We start from the raw sequence: 23,914 nt of genomic DNA on the forward strand, positions 1-23,914 counted from the left end.
GTAATTATATTAATTATATTCCGTAGTGTGGCTCTGTGGGTAGCACTCATGCCTCTGAGGCAGAAGGTTATGAGTTCAAGTCCTGATTCCAGAGGCTTGAGCACATACTCTCAGCTGACATTCTGGACACAATACTGATGGAGTACTGCCCATTCCTACATCAGTGACTTCACTTCATTGGCTGTAAAGTGCTTCAGGATATCTGGAGGTTGTGAAAGATGTTGAAGAAATCAAGTCTTTTCGGAGCTGTTGCCTTTTGGATGAGGCGTTAGATCGAGGCCTCGACTGCCCTGTCAGGTGGATGTAAAAGATCCCAGGGCACTTTCCAAAGAAGAGACACCCCACTGTCCTGGACAATATTTATTCCTCAACCAACATCATTAAAAATAGAAACAGGTGATCTGGTCATTATCTCAGGGAGTTTGCTTGGCTATAATAAAAACTCAGCAGGACTGGCAGCATCTGTGGAGAGAGAAACAGAGCTAACGTTTCGAGTCCGTATGACTCTTCTTCAGACTTTTCCTATAGTGTAACAGTGTAACAAGACCAGCAAACACATGGGAACGCCACTACCTGGAAGTTCCCCTCCAAGCCACTCACCATCTTGACTTGGAAATATATCACCATTCACTGTCGCTGGGTCAAAACCCTGGAACTCCCTCCCTAACAGCACTGTGGGTGTACCTACACCACATGGGCTGCAGCGGTTCAAGAAGGCAGCTCACCACCACCTTCTCAAGGGCAATTAGGTATCAGCAATTTTAGTCTGGTTTCATCCCTACAAGTTGTTAAATCAAATAGAAAATTAACTATTTACTATGGTTGTAAGTCATTAGCAATACTCACTTATCCAGATCCACCTCATCCAATTCAGGGTCATGGGGAGTCAGAGCCTATCCCAACAGGCAATGGGTACACCCAGGACAGGCGCCAGGCCATCACAGGGCACACACTCACGTGCACACACTTTACCACTGCCAATCCGCCTAACTAGCACGTCTTTGAAACCAGAGCACCCGGCAAAAACCCACACCGACACAGGGAGAATGTGCAAACTCCACACAGACAGACACCTGAGATCAGGGTCAAACCCAGGGCCCTGGAGCTGTGAGGCAGCAGCGCTAACCACTCGCGTCAATGTGCCATCCTGTATTTTGGCAATACTCTCAGGGCTAATCGCTGCATCACATCTGGCTTTGCCAGCAACGCTCACATCCCATGAAAGAACAATAAGAAAAGATTACATTTCAAAAGTACTTCATTGGTTGTAAAGTGCTTTGGGATGGCCTGTGGTTGTGAAGATCAACAGCAACTTTCATTCTTACACCCTAATTTTTAACTGAGTGAAACATCTCAGGGTGTTTCATAGGAGCAGCAGCAGCAGACAACATTTGACACTGAACCATGTAAGGAGATATTTGGACAAATGCCTCAGAAGTGGCTAGTGAGGGCGATTTAAGGAGTGTCTTAAAGCAGAAGAGAGAAGCAGAGAGATGTTGTGTGTCCTTCTCCCTCTCTCAGGTAAATGAACAGATCAAAATGAGGGGGGTGGACAGGGTGGATAGGGAGCAGCTGTTCCCCTTAGTTGAAGGGTCAGTCACGAGGGGACACAAGTTCAAGGTGAGGGGCAGGAGGTTTAGGGGGGGGATGTGAGGAAAAATTTTTTTACCCAGAGGGTGGTGACGGTCTGGAATGCGCTGCCTGGGAGGGTGGTGGAGGCGGGTTGCCTCACATCCTTTAAAAAGTACCTGGATGAGCACTTGGCACGTCATAACGTTCAAGGCTATGGGCCAAGTGCTGGTAAATGGGATTAGGTAGGTAGGTCAGGTGTTTCTCACGTGTCGGTGCAGACTCGATGGGCCGAAGGGCCTCTTCTGCACTGTGTGATTCTGTGAAAATTATTTTAATAATAAGACCAGCTCATCTTAAGATAATAAACTGCAGCTGTTTGTAGCTGTAGATAGCACCTTTCTTTTTTTACATTTAAAGTTAATTTGCAAATTAAATATTCTACAATCAATGTATTTTTCAAATCTGCAAAATATTATGATATCATCATATTTCCTCTAGAGGGCCCTGGTGTGATGGCGATCAAATTATTCCCCTCTCTGCTGAATCTTTTTTAAATAAATGAGGTCATGATAACTGCTCAGTTATTGAATGAATACATGTTTCAGTGCATTAAGCCCGCTGGAGCCAAGGCAATAAATCAGGAGTGACAGAGCCAGCCTTGTCTTGACCTAACTATGCCCATTCCAGAGGTACAGTGTGACAGTGGGCCTCGGTACTATTTGCATCCTGCCCAATTCCTCTGGGAATGAACTCCAACGACTCAAGTTGCGAAATGAACATTAATCATTTATTTTCAGGTGGGTCATTTTTTTCTTACGGCTGCCGATGACATGCACGTGACTCAAGCCAGCCAGATGGTGGAGGTCTCCCTCACTTTGATGTTTGATGTCAATGTGTAATCATTGCCGGAACATGCATTTGTTAAGGGATCGCTGTTAAAGAAACACCTCCCTTGTGCTTGGAGTGCTTAATTTTGGGCGGGAGGCAGAAGGCAAAGTGGAGGCAAGTGTTATTTTTGATTCCAAATTTACCCCTTTCCCATCTGAATGGTGGTGAACAGAGGAGAGCGAGGGGAGATCTGACAGAGGTGTACAAGGTTTAAATAAGCTAGAGAAAGAAAAGCTGTTCCCATTGGCTGATGGTGTAGGACTAGGGGACACGGGTTGAAGATTTTGGCCATGAGATGCTGCTGGGGGGGGAGGCGTTGGGGGGTGGGGGGGAGGCGTTGGGGGGTGGGGGGGAGGCGTTGGGGGGTGGGGGGGAGGCGTTGGGGGGTGGGGGGGGTTGTATTTTTAAATTCATTTTACGGGACATGGGCCGTCACTGACTAGGCCAGTGTATATTGTTCATCCCCAATTTCCTGGAACTCACTCCCATGAAGGCGGTGGAAGCGCCGACGATCAAGGATTTCAAAAAAGGAAATGGGATGGGCACTTGCAGGGAAACATAGAGCAAGGGAATGGAATTGATTGGATTGCTCTACAGAGAGCCGACCCGGACTCGACGGGCTGACTTTTCTCTTGTTCATTCACGGGATGTGGGTGTCGCTGGCTAGGCCAGCATTTATTGCCCATCCTTATTTGTCCTAGTTCAGAGGGCATTTAAGAGTCAACCTACATTGCTGTGGGCCTGGAGTCACATGCAGGCCGGACCAGGCAGACTTCCTTCCCGAAAGCACAAAGTGAACCAGGTGAGTTATTACAACAACAACCGGCAAAGGTTTCGTGGTCATCATCAGACTTTTAATTCTAGATTTTTATTGAATTCAACTTTCGCCATCTGCCGTGGTGGGATTCGAACCCAGGTCCCCAGAGCATGAACCTGGGCATCTGGAATAATAGTCCAGTGACAATACCACTATGTCATCGCCTCCCCGATATGGCCTCCTCTATGGCTCTATTATTCATGCTGGGTTACTTATCCCATGGGTAATGCAAGCACACAAGAATTAGGAACAGGAGTAGACCATTCGGCCTCCCAAGCCTGCTCCAATATTCAATAAGATCATGGCTCATCTGATTGTGGCCTTAACTCCACTTCCCTGCCTGTCCCCCATTACCCCTAACTTCCTTGTGGATCAAATATCTAACTCAGCCTTGAATGCATTCAATGGGCCTTATCCTTACCATTGCCAAGCACCCTACTCTTTACCTACAACCTTGAGCAGCCATGAGTGCTATCACAGTGGAGTCTGACCCTCATCTCGCCCAATGTCCAAATGTATACACTTTCTAGCCAGCATCATTGGATGATAATATGGAGCTGGGAAACAGAGTGCTTCATCCCCTCCCTGGCCTTAAGCACTAGTGGAAGTTGTAGCACCAACCAGCTGGTGCAGCACACACCCAGTGATTGAACGCAAGGCTTATGCTCAACACTATGTCATGAGCTACATTTAGTCACTGGAAAGTTGCACTCATCTCAACCTTGACAGTAAAACATAATTTAACGCTTGGAGTACTGTGCAAATTTCTGACGAGGATATAGAGGCACTGGAAAAGATGCGATTGTTCTATTTTTTACAAGAATGATACCAGAATTGAGAAGTTATGACTCTTTTCCCGAGAAAGGCAAAGGTTAACAGGCTGAGCCTGATAGAAATCTTTAAAATTATTACAGATACTGGGGTTCGATTGGGTAGATGTTGAGAAAAACGTGGGGGAGACCAGAACTAAGTACTGTAAACATAAAATTGTCTCCAATTAATTAAATAGGGAATGCAGGATGAACCTGCCTACCCAGAGAGCAGCGAGAATGTGGAACTCACTACCATGTGGAGTGGTCGAGGTGAATAGTATAGATGTATTTAAGTGGAAGCTAGATAAACACATGAGGGAGAAAAGAACAGAAGGTTACGTTGAAAGGTTGAGAAGAAGAGAAGTGGGAGGAGGCTTGTGTGGAGCATAAATATCAGTTTCGACCAGGTGGGCTGAATGACCGCTTTCTGTGCTGTAAAATTTGATGTAATTTCCACACTATGTTTAAAGACACATAGAAGGGAAAGAATTTGCATTTGTATAGCATCTTTCATAACACCAGGACCTCCTACAGTACTTTTCAGCCAATGAAATACTTTTGAAGAGTAGTCACCATTGTAATGTAGGAAACACAGCAACCAATTTGCACACAGCAAGCTCCCACAAACAGCAATGTGATAACGACCAGATCACCTGTTTATAGTGATGTTGATTTAGAGCTAAATACAGGCACCAGGGCAACAGAGAGAAACCCCCCTGCTCTTCTTCAGAATGATTCCATGGGAACTTTTGTGTTTAGCTGAGAGGGCAGACAGGAACTCGATACAGCATCTCATCCATAAAACACCACCTCACACAGTGCAGCATTTCCCTCAGTATTGGCAATTGGATGTTTCAGCCTTGATTTTGCACGAGGACTTGAGGCCACAACCTTCTGACTCAGAAGTGAGAGTTGTTACCCACTGAGTCATGCTGACACATGCTGAAGTTTGGCCATTTATGGGCAGAGAAGCAAGTTTTAACTGTTCTGATGCAGGGTGAAAGCATAATGTCCCCAGCTGCCTTTTTTTTGCTGGATTGTGTGGTGTTCCATATATGGCTGGTCTCAAAGAGGTAAAATAAGCTCAGATCCCCGCTCCTGATCGCCATCCAGTACCACCTGCTTCTGATGCAGGGAAGATGAAGGTGATTTTTTTTGTCATCCAGGCCAGTGAATGTCCAGCTTCTGTGGTGGGACAATATTAAGATACACCTAGCACCCCTTGTCCCAATTTCCAAAACACAGTGGCATCTACCCAAAGGGAAAGAGAGCCAATGCTACAGAAAATACCAATCACTCCAAGGGATTAAACAAATAAGGGCAAGTCATAGAATACCAAATCCTGATGACACTGAGCCTTTACTTCACTCCAGATCACTGTTTCTTACACCTCATGCTATTGTTTGTATTCACTGTGCACACAGTCAGATCCTCTAAGTGTCACTTATCACGAATGGCAGTTACATATTTTAGTTTAGAACACATCACCCAGTTTGATGCAATACAATCAAGGAGGACAAAAATCTCTACACCCTTCACCCGCTCCACCCCTCAACCAGGACAGCCAGGAGGCCCTCTGATCCTTCCCTGAACAGAGGACCAACCAGTTCTCATCCACCACCACCACCCTCAACCGCCTGGCTGAACTTGTTCTCACTCTGAACAACTTCTCCTTCAACTCCATTAACTTCCTCCGGATAAAAGGTGTCATTATGGGAAACTCTATGGGTCCAAGACGTGCCTGCCTAGATTACATATAAGGTTGCCAACTCTGATTAAATATGTTCCTGGAGGTTTCATCACATTACTTGCCCCCATGTTCCAGCCATTAGTCAGTTGACACATCCATCCTTGTCAAGCACTGCCTTCCTACACCAATTGGAAGCAAATAGACACATTACCCAATTGGATGATGCTTAAATGTCAGCCAGCCCTTTTTCCCCCCCCATTTTCAATACTCCTATATCTGGTAAAGAGAAATGTTCAAAAAAAGTTTTAAAAATCAATCCTTTTTAATGTCCCTATGATTTTTTTCCAGGGTTGCGCACAGTAGTGTTGTGAAAAATGATCTTCAATTGCTGGAGACTCCAGGACAATCCTGGAGGGTTGGCAACTCTAGTTATGTAGAATATTCTTTATTCCAGTCCTACTCAGGGCCCCTCCCTCACTTCTTTTCTGGTATATTGATGACTGTATTGGTGCTGTTATGGCACAGCCATATGCTGAGCTGCTCAAATCCCAAAGGAAAACTTGAAACAACTGCTACAACTGTTCTGCAATTTGTATATATTTCAATATGCGTGCCTTGAATTCAGTAGTAATAAGAGCAATGAGTCTTATAGGTTTCTCACAAACCTAAATTAAGCCTTTATTAAATAAAAAAAATGATTTTAAGTACATACATAGGTTTACAAATTACTACTATGATAACTCCTAGCTCCACTAATTAATCTAACTCCCAGTTACACCTCTGTTAAGGGAACAGTAAAACAACATAGATTCCAACAGACCCAGGCAAAGTAACACGATACCCTGAACAGTCAAATTCAAAGTGCATTTTCTTAACTTCAGTTCTTGCAGACAGCAGTTTAAGGCTTAGGGGGTGGAGGCTTTTCATACTTGTTAGATCTTAGAATGCCTTCTTTCCTACACACTACCACATCTCCTTTATACATATTTTCCCTTTTGAATACAAATTCCCATTGTTTCACTATGTCTTTAGACTTTACCTCGCTAATAATAAAAATCTATGATAGTACAATTTTACCAGTAATCTTTGTGAAAAATAAACATACAGTTTCTTAATTTCTCCTGGCTAGGTGAAACACTTCACCCCCTCTTTTAAATTCAAGCTAGTCTAGTTTATTTAAAAATGCAAATGTTCCCTTTACACCTATGTTTACCTACTTAACATTTCAAACCTAGCTTATCTTCTGTTACATCAAAGCCTTCAGGCCAACTGCCTTTAATTCAATTTAGTCCCACACACACACACCCATAGACACAGACCCCGCTATTACTCTACAATAAATTCCAATAACATTATGAAAATTATATCTTCCTGACAGTGCTGCTTCCAGCTCACTTCAAACTGGAAAATATCATCAACTTTGCTTCCAATATCCACCCCTCCCATACGACACACTGTCCATTTCAACCTTTCCCTTCCTTTCCTTGATTTCTCTCTCACTCTGTCTGGGGACCAACAGGCTGTCAACCAATTACTACCATAAGCCCACTGACTCCCACAGGTCTCCCGTAAGGAGTCTATTCCAGTCACCAAATTTCTCCATTGTATCTGTTCTGACGATGCTGTCTTCCACAACAGTGCTTCCAATATGTCTTCTTTTTCCCCTCAACTGAGAATCCCCCCCACCACAGTTGACAAGAGCTTCAACTGAGTCCACTCCATTTCCTGCCCTTCCGCTCTCACCCCTCCCCTTCCTTTCAGTTTAATTTGGCATATTGTATTCGTCTACTCACGAAGTGGTCCCCTCTACACCGGGGAGACCAAAAGCAGATTGGGTGATCTCTTTGCTGAACACCTCCATTCAATCCGCCAGCAAGATCCCAAGCTTTCAGTCACCTGTCATTCTAATTCTCCTCCTCTGCCACCAGCCTCCTGCGGTGTTCTAATTAGGGTCAGTGTGAGTTCGAGGTACCGCACTCAATTTTTGATGAGACTCTTTACAGCCTGCTGGTTCTGGAATCAGTATTGGGTCCAACAGTTTCAAATCATAACCTCTGCTCACATTTTGTTCTGTGGTTTCTGATTTTGTTTTTGGATGTCAGTTGTTAGTAATGATTCTGCTTTCCCATTTACCTCTCTTCTAGATATACCTTTGTTTATTTTTTAATTGTCCCATTATTATCATTCCCTTGCACCATAATCCATTTTGCCATTTAATCTCTCTTGCCTTCCAGCCTTTCTCAGAACTTCACTTCAGTTCTATCCTCCACCTTTTTCCCTGCCTCTAGGTTACTTTAAACCTGTCACATCTCTCAACTTGTTCTAGTTTTGACGGGAGGTCACCAACCTGAAACATTAACTCTCTCTCCACATATGCTGCCCAACCTGCTGAGCACTTCCAGCATTTTCTGTCCTCTGGACCTATCATGTGTTCTTTTGTTTGTGCTATTACCATCTCCCTTTTGTTGTTGAAATCACTCCTGCTTGTGACAGCTCTTCCCTTTTGTTCTTTCCGCCTCCTCCCCACAACCTCTGTTCTCACTTTAATCTGTTAAATCTCCAATCTAACTTCTTCCAAGTCATGGACCTGAAATGGTAACTCTGTTTCTCTCTCCACAGATGCTGCCTGACCTGTTTGAGTATTTGCAGCATTTTCTGTTTTTTTTTTAAAAACAGTTTTTCAACCACCACAGTATTTTGCTTCCGTTCATGTGTTTGGTTGGCTTTTCATAGAATGGTTACAGCACAAAAGGAGGTCATTCGGCCTGTCGTGTAAGTGCTAACTCACCCAGACCCCTCATGATTTTGAATACCTCTATCAAATCTCCTCTCAACCTTATCTTCCCCAGGGAAAACAACAAGCTTCTCCAATTTATCTACCTAACTGAAGTTCTTCATCCTCATCATTTCTGCACCCTCACATCCTTTCTAAAGTGCGGTGCCCAGGACTGAACACAATACTCCAGGTGAGGCTGAACCAGTGTTTACACAGAGATAAAAACAAAAAACTACTGCGGATGCTGGAAATCCAAAACAAAAACAGAATTACCTGGAAAAACTCAGCAGGTCTGGCAGCACCGGTGGAGAAGAAAAGAGTCGACGTTTTGAGTCCTCACGACCCTTCAACAGAACTGAGTATAGTTAGGAGAGGGGTGAAATATAAGCTGGTTTAAGGTGGGGGGGGGGGGGTGGGAGAGAGAAGTTGAGGGGTGGGGGTGGTTGTAGGGACAAGCAAGCAGTGAAAGGAGCAGATAATCAAAAGATGTCACAGACAAAAGGATCAAAGAGGTGTTGAAGGTGGTGATATTATCTAAGAAAATGTGCTAATTAAGAATGGATGTCAGGTCACTCAAGGTACAGCTCTAGTGGGGGTGGGGTGGAAAGACTGACAAGGTATTAGTTGTAGATTTTAAAATAATGGAAATAGGTGGGAAAAGAAAAATCTATATAAATTATTGAAAAAAACAAAAGGGAGGGGGAAGAAACGAGGTGGGGATGGGGGGAGGGAGTTTAAGATCTAAAGTTGTTGAATTCAATATTCAGCCCGGAAGGCTGTAAAGTGCCTAGTCGGAAGATGAGGTGCTGTTCCTCCAGTTTGCGTTGGGCTTCACTGAAACAATGCAGCAAGCCAAGGACAGACATGTGGGCAAGAGAACAGGGTGGAGTGTTAAAATGGCAAGCGACAGGGAGGTTTGGGTAATGCTTGCGGACAGACCGCAGGTGTTCTGCAAAGCGGTCGCCCAGTTTGCGTTTGGTCTCTCCTATGTAGAGGAGACCGCATTGGGAGCAACGAATGCAGTAGACTAAGTTAGGGGAAATGCAAGTGAAATGCTGCTTCACTTGAAAGGAGTGTTTGGGCCCTTGGACGGTGAGGAGAGAGGAAGTGAAGGGGCAGGTGTTGCATCTTCTGCGTGGGCATGGGGAGGTGCCATAGGTGGGGGTTGAGGTGTAGGGGGTGATGGAGGAGTGGACCAGGGTGTCCCGGAGGGAACGATTCCTACGGAATGCCGTCAGGGGGGGTGAAGGGAAGATGTGTTTGGTGGTGGCATCATGCTGGAGTGTTTATACAGGTTTTTTTTATCATAACTTCTTGTACTTTATGGCTTTACTTATAAAGCCCAAGGATACTGTATGTTTTCTTTAAACAATTGTCTTAACCTGCTTTGCCACCTTCAGTGATTAGTGTACATCCTAAGTCCCTCTGCTCCCTGCACCCCCCCACCCCCCCCCTTTAGAATTGTACACCTTATTGTATGTAACTTCTCCTCATTCTTCCTACCAGAATGAATCATTTTAAACTTCTCTGCATTAAATTCCATCTGCCCATTCCATCAGCCTGTCTACGTTCCGTTGAAGTTTAACACATGTCCATTTCATGCCAATAAACTCTGCACAAGCACCTGAAGGATTTGGGCACTGGCCTATCAGCATCATCTAAACATCACAAATGGTAAATAAACAATAAACAGAATGCCAATGACATTCCTGGACAGGATGTTCTCTCTAGAAGTAACCAGTAATATTGATACCACAGCTCCATGAGCCAAGAAATAAGCCAATCAGGTACGAAGCTAAGGTAACCAATCAGATCCGAACGCAACCTAACCAATCAGACACCCAGAACCGTGTTCAACCGGTCGACGACGCCGTATCAGAACACGGGTAGGTCTTAACCAACCGTCGTTGGCCTTTTATCTTTGAGGGGCGTACGGGCCAATGAAACGGTTTGTTTCATACGGCGCCCGCGCCGGTGACCAATCATCATCGTTCCCTGTTGATTGTTTTTGAAGGGAGGCCGGCCGCAGCCAATCACAGCTGTCGTTAATGGGGGGGGGAGGGGGGGAGAGGCCGTGTGACCAATGGGCGTCGGGTTTTGATTGGAGCGGCGTCCGGAGTGGCTGACAGGAGGCGCCGTGGGCGGCGGCTGCTGGTCACTGACTGAGTCCGTGAGGGGAAGCGAGGGGGAAGGAGAGCATTTGAAATAACTCCCGGGGCGGCGGGGTCTCGGTGAGGGGGGGACATTGCCCCAGTAAATTAAATTAAATTAAATTAAATTAACATAAATAAACGCCCCCGGCTCGGCGGCCGGAGAGAAGCCGGTCTCCCCTCTCCCTCCCTCCCCGCTGGAGTGTGGCCCATGAGGAGGGAAGCAGCCCCGCTCGGCGCCCATGCCCAGCTCCCGGGAGGACGGATGCGGCCCGAGCGCCGACCCCTGCGTCCCCGGGCCTGACTCCCGTCCGACCTCGGCGGCGGCGGCGGCACTGCCACCGCCACCGGGCTTGGCGCCGGCCTCTAGCCGCCCCGGGCCTCCCCCGTCCGGCTGCTGATCTCGGTCTCCGACACTCTCTGTCTCTCTCACCCTCACCCTCTCCCTCTCCTGGGCGCCGGATTTCTGAGAAGACAATCCCAAGCGGGGGTAATTGACCTGGAGGCGGGTGGCCCGCTCCCGCTCCGGCCCATGGCTTTCATCATGAAGAAGAAGAAGTTCAAGTTCCAGACGCTCTTCAGCCTGGAGGAGCTGGCCGCCGTCCCCTTCGTCAACGGGGTGCTCTTCTGCAAAATCCGCCTCTTGGACGGAGGGGACTTCACCCAACTCTCGACCAGGTAAACCAAACATATAAATCAATAACCTAAAACCCTTCAGGACCCCCCCCCCCTCCCCCCAAATCACCCCCTGGCTGCAACCCCAGGGGCAGGAAGGTACCCCTGAACCCCCCCCCCCCCCCAAAAATATAACCCCCTGGCTGCAACCCTGAGGCTGCTGAGGAAAGTTGTGCTTCTCCCCCCACCCCCAATATCACCCCCTGATTGCAACCCAGGGGCAGGAAGGTACCCCTGAACCCCCCCCCCCCCAAAATATAACCCCCTGGCTGCAACCCCAGGGGCAGGAAGGTACCCCTGAGCCCCCCCCCAACCCACCCCCAATATCACCCCCTGGCTGCAACCCCAGGGGCAGGAAGGTACCCCTGAGCCCCCCCCCCCAACCCACCCCCAATATCACCCCCTGACTGCAACCCCAGGGGCAGGAAGGTACCCCTGAGCCCCCCCCCCAACCCACCCCCAATATCACCCCCTGACTGCAACCCCAGGGGCAGGAAGGTACCCCTGAGCCCACCCCCCAATATCACCCCCTGGCTGCAACCCCAGGGGCAGGAAGGTACCCCTGAGCCCCCCCCTCCCCCAATATCACCCTCTGGCTGCAACCCCAGGGGCAGGAAGGTACCCCAGGGGCAGGAAGGTACCCCTGAGGCTGCTGAGGAAAGTTGTGCTTCTCCCCCCCCCCCCCCCCCCCAAAACAAGGATGTCTTTCTGTTTCCAAACCGGTACAAGTCCCAGAAAATTAGTTCCTGTTTAGAGAGGGCGATTTTTGTTTTGACGACTGGGATATTGATTTGGGGGGGGGGGGGGACACGGGTGGATTACCCTCCACTGTCGTTTGTAGAAGGTGCGAGTGACATGGCCAGCATTATATTAAAAAAAACCCTGCCCTTTTTGTAGCTCTGCGCTGTGCTGGTTTGATGTGGACAGAGAGAAAAGTGTCCCCTTGTTTTTTTTTATTTGCGCAGTTTTAATTTTGCATGTGGCCATGCCCGGCTCACTCTGCAGCAGCAGTTATCAGCAATGCAAATTGAATGCTGAACTAAACTTGTACAAGCCTGGAGTGTTTTAATGCTAAACTCTGGGGCTGTGCTCCAGTCAAGGCTACACTTGAGGTCCGCTTAGTTCTGGGCCTGAGTAGGCTCGGCAGAGAGAGAGAGAGAGAGTGGGGGAGAGAGTCACTCACAATACCGATGGATTAATATCCCAGGGCAAAGCAGTGAACAAAGATTGGGAAAACTTGGGGTTTTCTGTCTGGGAAGGAGGTATCTGGGAGTGGTCACATTGAGGGGATATAAGATGGTAAAAGTAAATCTGCAAAATGGCTTAAGTTAAAATGTAGGAATAGAACACAAGGGACACGGGGTCAAACAAGCCAAAAGGCAAATTTAAATGGAAAAATGCTGGAAGTACTCACCAGTTTTGGCAGCATCTGTGGAGAGCGAAACGATTAATTTTCAGCTTGCTGACCTTTCAGCAAAGCAGTGCACTGCCAGTGCACTTTCAGCTAGTGGAGCAGAGGCAAAATCTAGGATTATATAGTAAAACTTGAATTTCTGTAGCTCAACCTCAAGATGCCCAAAAGTCCTTTAAAATCAATGGGATACTTTTGAAGTATAGTCACGGTTGTAATATAGAAAATATGATGGCTTATTTGTGCACAACAAGATCCAACAAACATTGTGACAATCTGCTTGTGATTGGTGGTTCATATGACAGTTAGGGTATTATCTGAATATTTTAAACAAGATTATCTAGATCACTCCCAGGTACCCATTTTCTATTACTTACATGTTCTGGAAGGGAATTTGTCTAACTATCAGTTCACTTGCTGCATTTGCATATTTAATCTTTTGTCCCTTTAGTTTCCTCAGCATGTGTTCTGAAGTACTTGTGGTTAGAATGTCACATTTCTGTTGAAAAGGTTGAATGACCTGATGAGATCTTTGAGTTTAGGAAGGTGTTTGATATGGCAGACACAGAAGACATTTCTGCTTGTGGGAGACACCAAAACTAGGGTCCACTAATAAATCCAATAGGGAACTCAGGAAAACCTTCTTCACCCAAAGAGCAGTTGGAATGTGGAACTCACTACCACAAGGTGTAGTTGAGGTGGATGGTTTAGATGCATTTAAGGGTAAGCGTGAGGGACATGGGGGAGAGAAAGGAATAGGAAGTTATGCCGATCGGGTTAGTTGAAGAGGATGGGAGGAGGCTCATGTGGACCATAAACAACACTAACATAGACCATTGGAGCCAAGTGGCCTGTTTCTGTGCTCTATGTTCTTTGTAAATTGGACTGTGTTGGAAATCCGGAGGTTTTTTTCACAGATTGCAGTCTCACCAGTGATATTATGTCATTGGCGTCAACAGGCAAGTGACATAAAGCTGATTGGGACCACCTCCAAAACTCGAGCTTTTATATATTTTTGACTTGGCTAGATATAAATCCTTTACCCCTCTTACTCTGGTTCTTGAGGGTGGTAGTTTATTTTAGCAAAGGGCAATGCAATTTGTTAGGTGCAGGAAGCTTTTCAGTGACAATTCTAAATTCATCAGTCTAGATATTTATAATTATTTGACCATGAATGCGTCACAGCTATGCTCAGCCCTGGCCCTCAGTTACGTGCACTCTGTGATCCTGGCTGATTTATTTCCCTTTCCAGCTTTTGGATGAAATTAAACCAAATGCAGCACACACCATTGCCACTTCAATTGGCATGGCATGGCATAATTGAACCCTGGGTCCCTCTGGTCCGTATTGTTCTGTGTCGCAGTAACATTTACCCTCTGTTGGGGAGCTCAGAGAATGAAGCTGGGCTAAGTGCACTGTTATCTGTTGCAGCAAACATTTTTGATGTCTTTTATACAGACTTGAGAGTTGCGTTCACTGAGTGATTTTACCATTTGCATTTGAATACGTGTGGTTTTTAAGCCAGTTTTCAAACCTACGCTTATCTCCCACGTGTTACGTATATACTTTGTCCTTGAACCTGTTGATACTTGTTCAAGTCCGACCTTATGAATTAGTTTTCCCTTAAATCCTTTTGCAATAAAGTACATTGCTTTGAATTTTTTTTAGAGTTCAGAAATGGCCTGATTTTGAGTTATGGCTCAGTTTTGTCTTTTTGTAGTTAGCAGTAGAAATCAGATTGTGATGGTATTATGTTCTGTTACAGTTATAAGGAAATCAGGATTATTTAGTATTACATTCTGTTGTCTGAGTGAGTTTTCTTTTGTGCTGTGCACCAGAAAATGGAAGGTTTTGAATAACTTGCCAAAATATATTGGAAAGGAACTCTCCTTGTCAATGCTTTCTGCCCAGATTAATGTCTAGGAATGTAGGCAAGAATATTTGCAAGCCAGAAATTCTCCAGTTAAATCTGTTAAATGCAAGTGATTTGCATTCTGAGTTTTTTAATTGATAACTGAATAAAACAGATTACAACAAATGATGCGGTGCTTTTTCCATGAGCCAGCGAATGGAAAAAATTGCATGTCAGCAGTATTGGCCTTGTTGGTTTTCATCGAGTGAGCGATGTTAGAACAGGAACGAAGGATGTGGTGCAGTTGTAGTTTCTGATGTGAAGCAAAGCTGTGGCGGAATCAGAAAAGTGTTGCTGTCTGTTCGATACGTCAGCAAGTCACTGATAGTGGTGAACTTCTACAGTCAAAGCACAGATAAAACTATATATTAAAAACATTGAAATGCTCTCCATTCTTACTGTGGTTCTAGGCTGCTATCTCACTATTTTCAGTACCAAAGCATGGTTAAACTGTTCCAGATATTGCATTGCACATGTAATTTTCATGAACAGTATTGAAGCAATTTCATGGGATTTTGTTTTGTGTTTTTTTGTCAGACTGAAATGCAGTCTCCCTAGACTATCCCATCCTGGAATAGCTTGGTTTTTAGGTCCGATTTGTGACGATTTTACCATTTGAGTTTAAGTTTTCAAACTGGAAAAATAGAGCATGAAGTGGTTTTCATGACGTGCTCAACATGAAAGGAGTGGTGCTGTTCAGAGTGATTACACCTTGTAGGCCAAACCCATTAGAAGCAAAACAATTACTCTTAAATTAATTAAACAAGTTGTAACATTGAAGCTGTGGGATTACTTGTTCAGGCCTGCAGAAAGGTTTCCTGAGGGATCTCTTGCCCTTTGCATGACATGGATCAGGTAAGTTTCCAAGGACACTATTGTGGAGTACAGTTAAGAGTTCCGTAAGGAAAAAAAATAAAGACTGACTGACTTGCGTTTATAACTGTGTAACGTCCCAAAATACTTTACAAGCAAAATAGTGCTTTTGAAGTGTAGTCAGTTATAATGTAGGAAATGTGGCAAACAATTTGTACATAACAAGCTCCCACAAACATTAACGTGAGAATGATCAGATGACCTGTTTCCGTGGTGTTGAATGAGGGACAAGAAGATGCCAGGACACCCTGAAGTGCTCCAGTGCCCTTTGAAATAGTGCCATGGGATCTCTTATACCTACCTGAGAGGACAGAGGGGCTGTAGTTTAACATCTTAACTAAGCATCTCTGACAGGTCAGTGCTTCTGCAGTATTGCACTGAGCTGCGTTAGAGTGGCTAAGTGATTCGATTTCTCCTTCTGCTAAATTCAGTGCCAAAGCTTGGAACAGCAGAGCTATTGCCTGGAGATGGAGAAATTCAGAATGCAAATCTCTTGCATTTATCAGATTTAGACAGGTAGTTTCAGTCTTTTTAAAAAGTCTACATTCCCTTCATACATGCAGTGGGGCAGCCAGGTTATTCACTTTCTCCATTCACCACCTGTATTTACTGCAAATGAATGGTCCTGTAAAAGGACACTTGAGGGCACACTGCTCTATTTATGTCCTTTATATTTTTTTATGCTAGAGCTGTGTCACTTTTATTTCTCCCTCACCTATATTTGTAAATTTATTTAATGATCTCTCAAATGTTCTCTTGCTTGACCGGGTGGGCAGGTGCTTCCTCTGCTGATGTTTGCTCTTGAATCAATTGGTGGCAGCTGGGAGCAGGAGGGTGCATTGCTTTGAGATTTTATTTTATTTTATTTCTTTTCATTCCTATAAGAAAAAGTACCCGGGCTGCTCAACTAGCTTTGGACTTGCTGCTGTGGGATTTGGGTGGGGGAGGAGGATTAGATGTGTTGACGTGTAAACCATCTCGCCACAGCATTCTAGTACAACACTTCGCACCCTTTATAACACATCTTTCAAACACCAGCAAGTGGATTTAATTTTTTTTTAACTTTGTGGGTCATAACATGCTCTTGCAATTAATTTCATCAGGTTTTGCAAAAGTTGCTGAGTAATAAAAGGATACGTTTCAGTATAAAACACACAGCATCATAGTTACTGTCTGCATTACTGCCCTTTACTTCAGTCTCCTGTACTGCTGGACTTCACATTCCTCAGCCTGAGGCAGTTCGTCAAACATTTTTGATTGAAGGGCCCGTCTTCAAATGGATTAGTAATCATGGGCCCACCAATCTAAATTAAGATATATAAAAGTGCTGCATATAAAGCATGCATTAATAATGCTTTTACCAAAACAGGTCTTTACTTTTGTGCCACTCTGTGCTTCTCTATATACACGCTCCTCCTACCTACTCCTTGCTGTACTTTTAGCAGCTGCACACTGCACTTTCACATTATTTTGCAGACTGGTTGGAATGTCTCTACAGACTCCTGGGGTTCTTGGACCCCAAATTGAGAACCACTGTTGGAGTGTATATAAAATTTATTAGTATGAGTATTGAACGTGCAGTGGGCAGATTGGGGAAGTGAGAGTTTTGGCAATTTTGGGCTTTTGTATTTTTTTAGATATCCTGTCGAGCATTTAATCATCCTGGTTGGTGCATAAATGACTCTGACTCTATAACTGTTCAGAGTCTGCAAAGCTGTTGAGGAAGTGATCTATTGTGTCTTATCATTTTGTAATGAACCTTGCCCCAGTAAATTCATAGGAATATAGGAGCAAATTTACTGTTAAATCAGCTGGATTAAAATTCATAGCAAAATAACATTGCTCTTAGTCTTTTGGACTACACATTCTACCAGAGCTCTTTCCCCCTCCTAAACCACTATTTTTAGGCAGTATTGAGTTTTAACTTGTTCTGGGAATATATAGTGGTGATTCTTGTGTTTTAATACATAGATGAAACCAATAAGATGGAGTAGTGAGAAAAAAAATCAGATTGCCTAGCCCATTCCTCCCAGACGCGTGTTTTCCTGTCTCAGTTCCTTCGGACACATATTTAGTCTCGTGAGGAAATGATCTGTTTAAATATTTTTTGATTCCCAAAAGTAATTGGTCAAAACTCCAGAAAATTTATCCATCCTCATAACTCTACTGTTTAGCTCAAGTTTACTGTTCCCTTTCCTATAGACAAGCACAGCCAAGTTCTTATCCCTCTGGCTCCAGCAGGGCACAAACTGTTGGCCTCTGTGGAGTAGTTGATCTTGGTTTATACCTATTCTTAGAACTTTGCTTTTGCTGGAGGGTCTGTTCCTGCAGGTTGAGCAGAGTTAATATTTCTTCCAAATCTTTTCTACATTACAACAGTGACTGCGTTTCAGAGCTGCTTCAGTTGTAAAGTGCTCTATGGTTATGAAAAGTGCTATATAAGAGCACGTCTGCTTTTTGTAATACCCAGTGTTGTTTGCTCCTTCAACCCTTGCCCCGTGCTTCTCTGCTCCCAACCTGTTTTAAGCTTACATAATTTAAGATTCTTATTATTTTAAATATCTGTACAGTGCCCTTCATTTTATTTGTATTTTGAGTCTTATTTTCTAAAATGTGTTTGTTTCTGAACCCTGTTCAACATGCCTGTGCCTCAGTACTGGACTTTCAAACTCGCAAGTCCAGTCTAACTCCCATCACGACATCAGAAGAAATACTACCATGGGAGTTACCACGTTATCACCAACTGGTTTACTGGCTCCCTGCCAGCCACAACCAGTCTGGCCTTAATGTGGTTCCAGCCCACACTCGCTTAAAGCCTAATACCCGAAAAGTGACTGAGTGAACCACTTGCATGTACAGTCACTATGGAGCACCACTGCCTTCCCAGGGCAACTAGGAGGAGGCAATAAATGTGGCCTTGCCAGTGCTAGTAAGGACTATTTTTAAAAGACCTTCTCATAAGATGCTCAATTTCTCACACTGTCTGAAATCTGGCTTTAGCAGTGATCTTTGGAAAGTTAGAATAATTTGTTTGGCATTGTAATCAAATGCCCTTGATCTATTTTTATATATTATTGATTTATTTCTTTTTTGATAACAGCTCTGTGTTGATCGCAGACCTTGTGAATGTCACATACCGTTTCCTAATATTTACTGATATACAGTGACTATAGGTTTGCGCGTTACATCATGTTTTCATGTCATTTTTTTGTTCCTGATTATATAAAAATTATAATCTGTTTGAAATATCAGTTTGGAAGCACTACACTTTGCTAGTGCTGTTTGTATAAAAGCAAGGCATCATTTGAGGTGAAAGATTATTGCGGGTGTCCTTTCTCTGAGGAGAACCCTTGATCCATGTTTCAATGAAAGGAGGATTTACTTATCCGAATGGAGCCCCTTCCAAAATCGGACCTCATCTATGTATTTGCTATCTCCTGTTCCTTGCATTTACTGTAAGGTATATGGATAAAAATGTGCATTTGCTTTTCATTAGACACAATTTTTATTTTCTGTTTTCCCTCCCCTGGTGCTAATTCATACAAGGGTGTAGCCCCCATGTGTAGGCAAATATTGCCTTCTTCAAATTGTTATCCTACACACGTGAGGCTACAGAATGATCACTGGGAGGGGAAGTGTGGAGAGCTGAGCCCTGTCCTTAACTTGAAGTGTGTGTGTAACGTAACACATTCAGGCTGAAGGCAATGAACAACCATCAGAATTGAAACTGTGGCAAGGTCTATTTAATTTCCTGCCCCTAGCCTAAGGATGTGGAGAACAGTTGTAAGCATCTTCACTACTGTTGCTGCTGATATCGGCTCTATCTTCCCACGTGAAAGATCAAGCTCTGTACGACAGAAGCTAGGGCACTTACCCACAGACATAAACAATTGCAAATAGTATCCATTGAGGTGTATGAAGGTATTATTTTTCTGTAACAGAGATTTGCTTTCATGTATAACTGTATGAAGACATTTGGTTGTGTGTCCGTGCTCAGTCATTACACTTGGTTCTGCAGAAACTGAGGTTATTTCTGTAACTACAGAGCACACAAGCAATGGTGGGAAATGTGATATTAATTCTGGGGCTTTTGTGGATTGTCACGCATAATTTCCAATCTGTTGAAATGTTGATGAATGTTAATTTGGATGACCTAGCTTCTTGCAGCGCTTTGCATACAGGTACAATTTGTGCAGTGACTCAATTTTAGAACTTGTGCTGTGCATTTTCTACATGGTCACAAATGAATTATGATGAAGGATCCAAATAATTAATCACAATATGCCACCACTATTTAATCTGTCAAAATCCAGATCCAAGATTAACACACTAGATAATTACTGTATTATGTTGATGCAGTATTTTAATTTTGTTTTTAAGTTCAAACCACTTGGCTGAACTGTGGTTAACGGATATATCACTGAATCTAGTCTGCAGCCCAGTTTATGCACTTGAACCTAACCAGGATCTTTCTGAGCACTGAATAATGCAAAACTCTGTAAAACTTAAATTCACTGATATTTGTATTTTACATTTCAAGCTGTTTTGCTGTTTGTATTCATTGTGTTATGTGGTTTCAGCCATCGTGCAAAAATAGGAAAAAGATGCACACCTAATTGTTTGTGCTCTTTTCAAACATGCATAAGGGTTAGCTTTATTTACTAATAACTTTCTTTCCTATTTTCACTCTGAACTTTTCTTCAGTTGCTACTCATTTATGGTTTAGCTTGATGAAAAATGCAGAAATTGAAATGGGAAGCCATCAGTTGCAAGGGAGGATGATGGAATGTAACATGCTAGTAAGCTTTTTACCACTTGTATTAATAACTATCACATGCCTGGAAAGATGAACAAGGGTACTTGCAATAGGTAACCACATGTAAGGAGACTAAGTCCATCCTAACAGTTTAGTGCTGTTATATTAAACAGCCTGCATTTTTTTTTGCTTGAATTTATCTACAAGTGAAATTGGAAACTTTGTGTAGTTTTAATGCTCGAGAGTAGCTCCCAAGATATTTTGGGTATTGAGTGTCTGATTCCTTCAAGAAATAGTGCACTTAATTGGCATGGGTGGTAATATCTTCCACCTGGATGTACAATTCTAATTAGTTTACTTCAGTTGGAAGAGAAATCTTGCATTTTTACTAAGGTAATATTTTGAATGTGGGTAAATGTACAGAGTAGTGTGCACGTTCAGTCCATTTGCAGCCTGACTTGATTTCCCAGGCAACACCAAATGATGGGTAAGGTATCGTGACTGTCAATTATGCCATCATAGAAAAGGCTAGATAGTGTAATACTCAGCTTGCATATTATTATGATGACATTTAGGTTTTAAAAGGCATCTGAACACAGGTTATTTCCTTCTAAATAGAGTAATAATACTCCATACTAAAGAATTTTCATTTTAATTCAAGATAGTCTAACTTTGAACTTTCCTATGATTATTGCCTTGACACAATCATGGGTTGTAGGCAGGATGAGGTAGGGTCTATCAAATTCTAATCAAGTACAATTGATTTTATGTTTCGTTCTCTTTCCTCATCCCTTTGCAACCTTTTATTATCCTACTATTTGGAAGGTAGAATGGTGTGGGTAACGTACACTACTTCAACTTTCATCAGTGCTGCTTCGCCATTAGCCAGTTGAAGGTGCAGTTCAAATGCAGTGAGATTGGTAATGCCAGTATTTCTTCACTGTAATGTAAAGGTAAGTTTTCTAATTGAGGTCCATCTTGTATTCGTGCAGCTGAAGGAGTTAAATGGAAATGATCAGTCAGTGCTCAACAACTCATTGCTGGATTATCCTAATCTAATTGCTTAGAGAATCATGGAAAAACCTTGTGCGTCTGAGAGTTCTTTGGGGATTACTGCTTGTTTGATTTATTTTATAATATGTCCATATGTAGTTCGTCAAGAAAAACTCTCTTGGTCAGCAGCGAAGGGAATAATTGAACCCAACAAGCAGAGATGTTTTTGAGAGCTTTGCAATGGGAGTGGAACAATTTATGCTGTTAACAGGAAAATTATTCTGGACAGAATCCAACATTTACAATGCCTAAATATCAGTCCCAGATGATTGCGAGGTTAGCAACTTGTTCAAAAGCACTTTTTTCTCTCTACGTTTAAAAACTACCGCCCCCCCTCCTCCCCTCCCTCCCAATCACAATCTGCCTTCCAGTGTAGTTTCTGTGCTTGGGAGTGAGTTGTTTATTTTTGATAATTGAGGTTAAGTTCAGAAATGGGGAGCAGGGAGTAAAATACAGATATAATTTTCTAAAATTGGACTGTTAAGGAGTATTGTAACTTAATCGAAACACTATTCCTAAAAATGCTATTTCATTTTGTAAAATTGACTATTTAATTTGTGTTTAGTTGACTGTCACAAGTTCATAGCTTTTTAGTTGAATAACATGAATAACATCACTTAAATGAAGTGCATGTGTAGGTTATGATAAGAGTTTGAATCAGAAAAGGGAAGTGAGTTCGTCAATTGAAATGGAAAGAGTGCGGTATAAAATCTGAATGTTGTGTCATGTGATCCTGCATTTAAAAACATGTAAATTCAGATAAGATCTCATATTCTTTGTTTTATATTTATGATCTGGAACTGTAATGTGCTTACAAAGGAGCATGGTTGATGTTTTGAACCACCTCACTTGCTCAATGTGGAATTAATATTCAGTGTGGACCTCTTTTCCCTTCCCCTCAAAAGATATAGATTTAAAAGATTGGATGCTATCAAATTGCTGGATGCCATTAAACGTAAGCACTGAAATAGGGGTGTTATTGAACAGCCCTGTAGTAGGAAGTATAGTTTCATGTAAAATTGTTTTACACATTTCGTGAATACTACCCCAGTTTCAATGGTGAAACTTCTGTTAGAAAAGACACTCAAGTTGGCAAAAAGGGAAGTGGTGTAGTGGATTAGACCATTACTCTTCACCTTGAGGTTTATCTCTGAATTTAGCCCAAAATGATGGGACAAAAATCTCCTGACTGTTGGGTGTCTTATGTTTTAGGTGAAATCTGCTTGCACAGTCATAATTGACCTCCAGATGAACACAAGCTCATGCATAAAACAATCCTTAACTTTGCAAATTTGATGCCAATTATTACTGTCTTAGTCCAAAAGTAGGTGCCAGAAATGGAAAACTGTCAAACCGCTGGACAGATGCCCATGAGGTTGGTTGGAATTTTACCTGAGTTCTTAACCTACATTTAAATGTGCTGTGCCTAACCTGGTCGTGATGGGGATATTGGGTACCTGGGGGAGAAAAACATTCAATCCTCAACATGACCATCACTCACATTCACATAGGACCCTTAAACATTTTGAGAGGTGGATAAGACCTTTAGAAGTTTGAGATGTTTTGAATTAGAGACGGTCTTATTCCAGGTGAAATATTTTCTAAAGCAATTTCTACGTTTTCGGTCCTGTCTTTTCCTCTTATTCCTGTGCTATGCACCATACCGTACTTCTATATTCCTGCTAATATGTTAGATTGTGTTGGTTGGAGGTTTGCAGAAATGGTCTGGGTGCCTGTGCCTTATTTTGAAAGCTGAAAGTCTGCCCCGTTTTCTGGGGTGGGGGAACAAGAGGTTGGCGGGGGAAGAGACTCTTGGCCTCCACTTGGCTGCTCCCTCCTTTGGCACGGCTGAAGTTGGAAATGTGCCAAAGAGGGGATGGTGGGTGTGAATTGAAGCATTGATATGGTGAGTACATATTTTGCTCCAGAAATGTTTTCCTGTTGGTTTAAGATTGTAGCTGGGTCAAATGGATTAAGATTTAGGATGAAGGATGTTTGCGTTGTGTGCTCATATAGTGGGACTTGTGCAACCGCATTAATATGCTTGGACTTGGTGGCACTTTCAGAAGCTGTTTTACCACCCCTTTAGCACATGTCAGGAAGATACAATAACGCTATTGGGATTTATTGTAAAGGCTGGGGGAGAGGGTGGGGGGGGGGGGGGGGGTGGTGTGTGCGCGTTTGTTAGTTAATTGGATTAAAGTATTAAAGTCAGCTGGTCTGAAGGCTTTGATATAAACATGGGGGAAGTTTGGAAACATGGGTGTCAAGGGAACTTTTGCATTTTTAAATAAACCAGGCTAGATTGTTTTCAAAGGAGGAGAGAAATGTGTCACCTAGCCAAGTAAAGTTTAGGAAGTGTTTCTTTTTCCTAACGATTACTGATAAAACTTAGTGGTATGACAGATTTTTATTATCAGAAGTATGAAGTCCAAAGGCATAGTGAAACAATGCAAATTTGCATTCAAAGGGGAAAATACGTATAAAGGAGCGAAGACTGTGTGTAAGGGTAGGCATTTTAAGACCTTA

At 43.3% G+C, this 23,914-nt stretch overlaps 1 protein-coding gene across 3 annotated transcripts in view; it reads left to right on the plus strand.

Moving 5' to 3' along the window:
- The first annotated feature begins 10,719 nt into the window (after nucleotides 1–10,719).
- Nucleotides 10,720–23,914, plus strand: part of LOC144685522 (early estrogen-induced gene 1 protein-like) — a 110,046-nt gene continuing 96,851 nt past the window's right edge. Inside the window, exon 1 of one of the 3 annotated variants that reach the window (XM_078550112.1) lies at nucleotides 10,720–11,383. In XM_078550112.1, coding sequence (XP_078406238.1) covers nucleotides 11,238–11,383 — 146 coding nt within the window. In that variant the 5' untranslated portion in view covers nucleotides 10,720–11,237. The remainder of the gene's footprint in view (nucleotides 11,384–23,914) is intronic. The other 2 variants (XM_078550111.1, XM_078550113.1) reach the window with 2 other exon arrangements.

Source organism: Cetorhinus maximus, chromosome 10 (assembly GCF_964194155.1).
Source record: "Cetorhinus maximus chromosome 10, sCetMax3.hap1.1, whole genome shotgun sequence".
Lineage (NCBI taxonomy): Eukaryota > Metazoa > Chordata > Chondrichthyes > Lamniformes > Cetorhinidae > Cetorhinus > Cetorhinus maximus.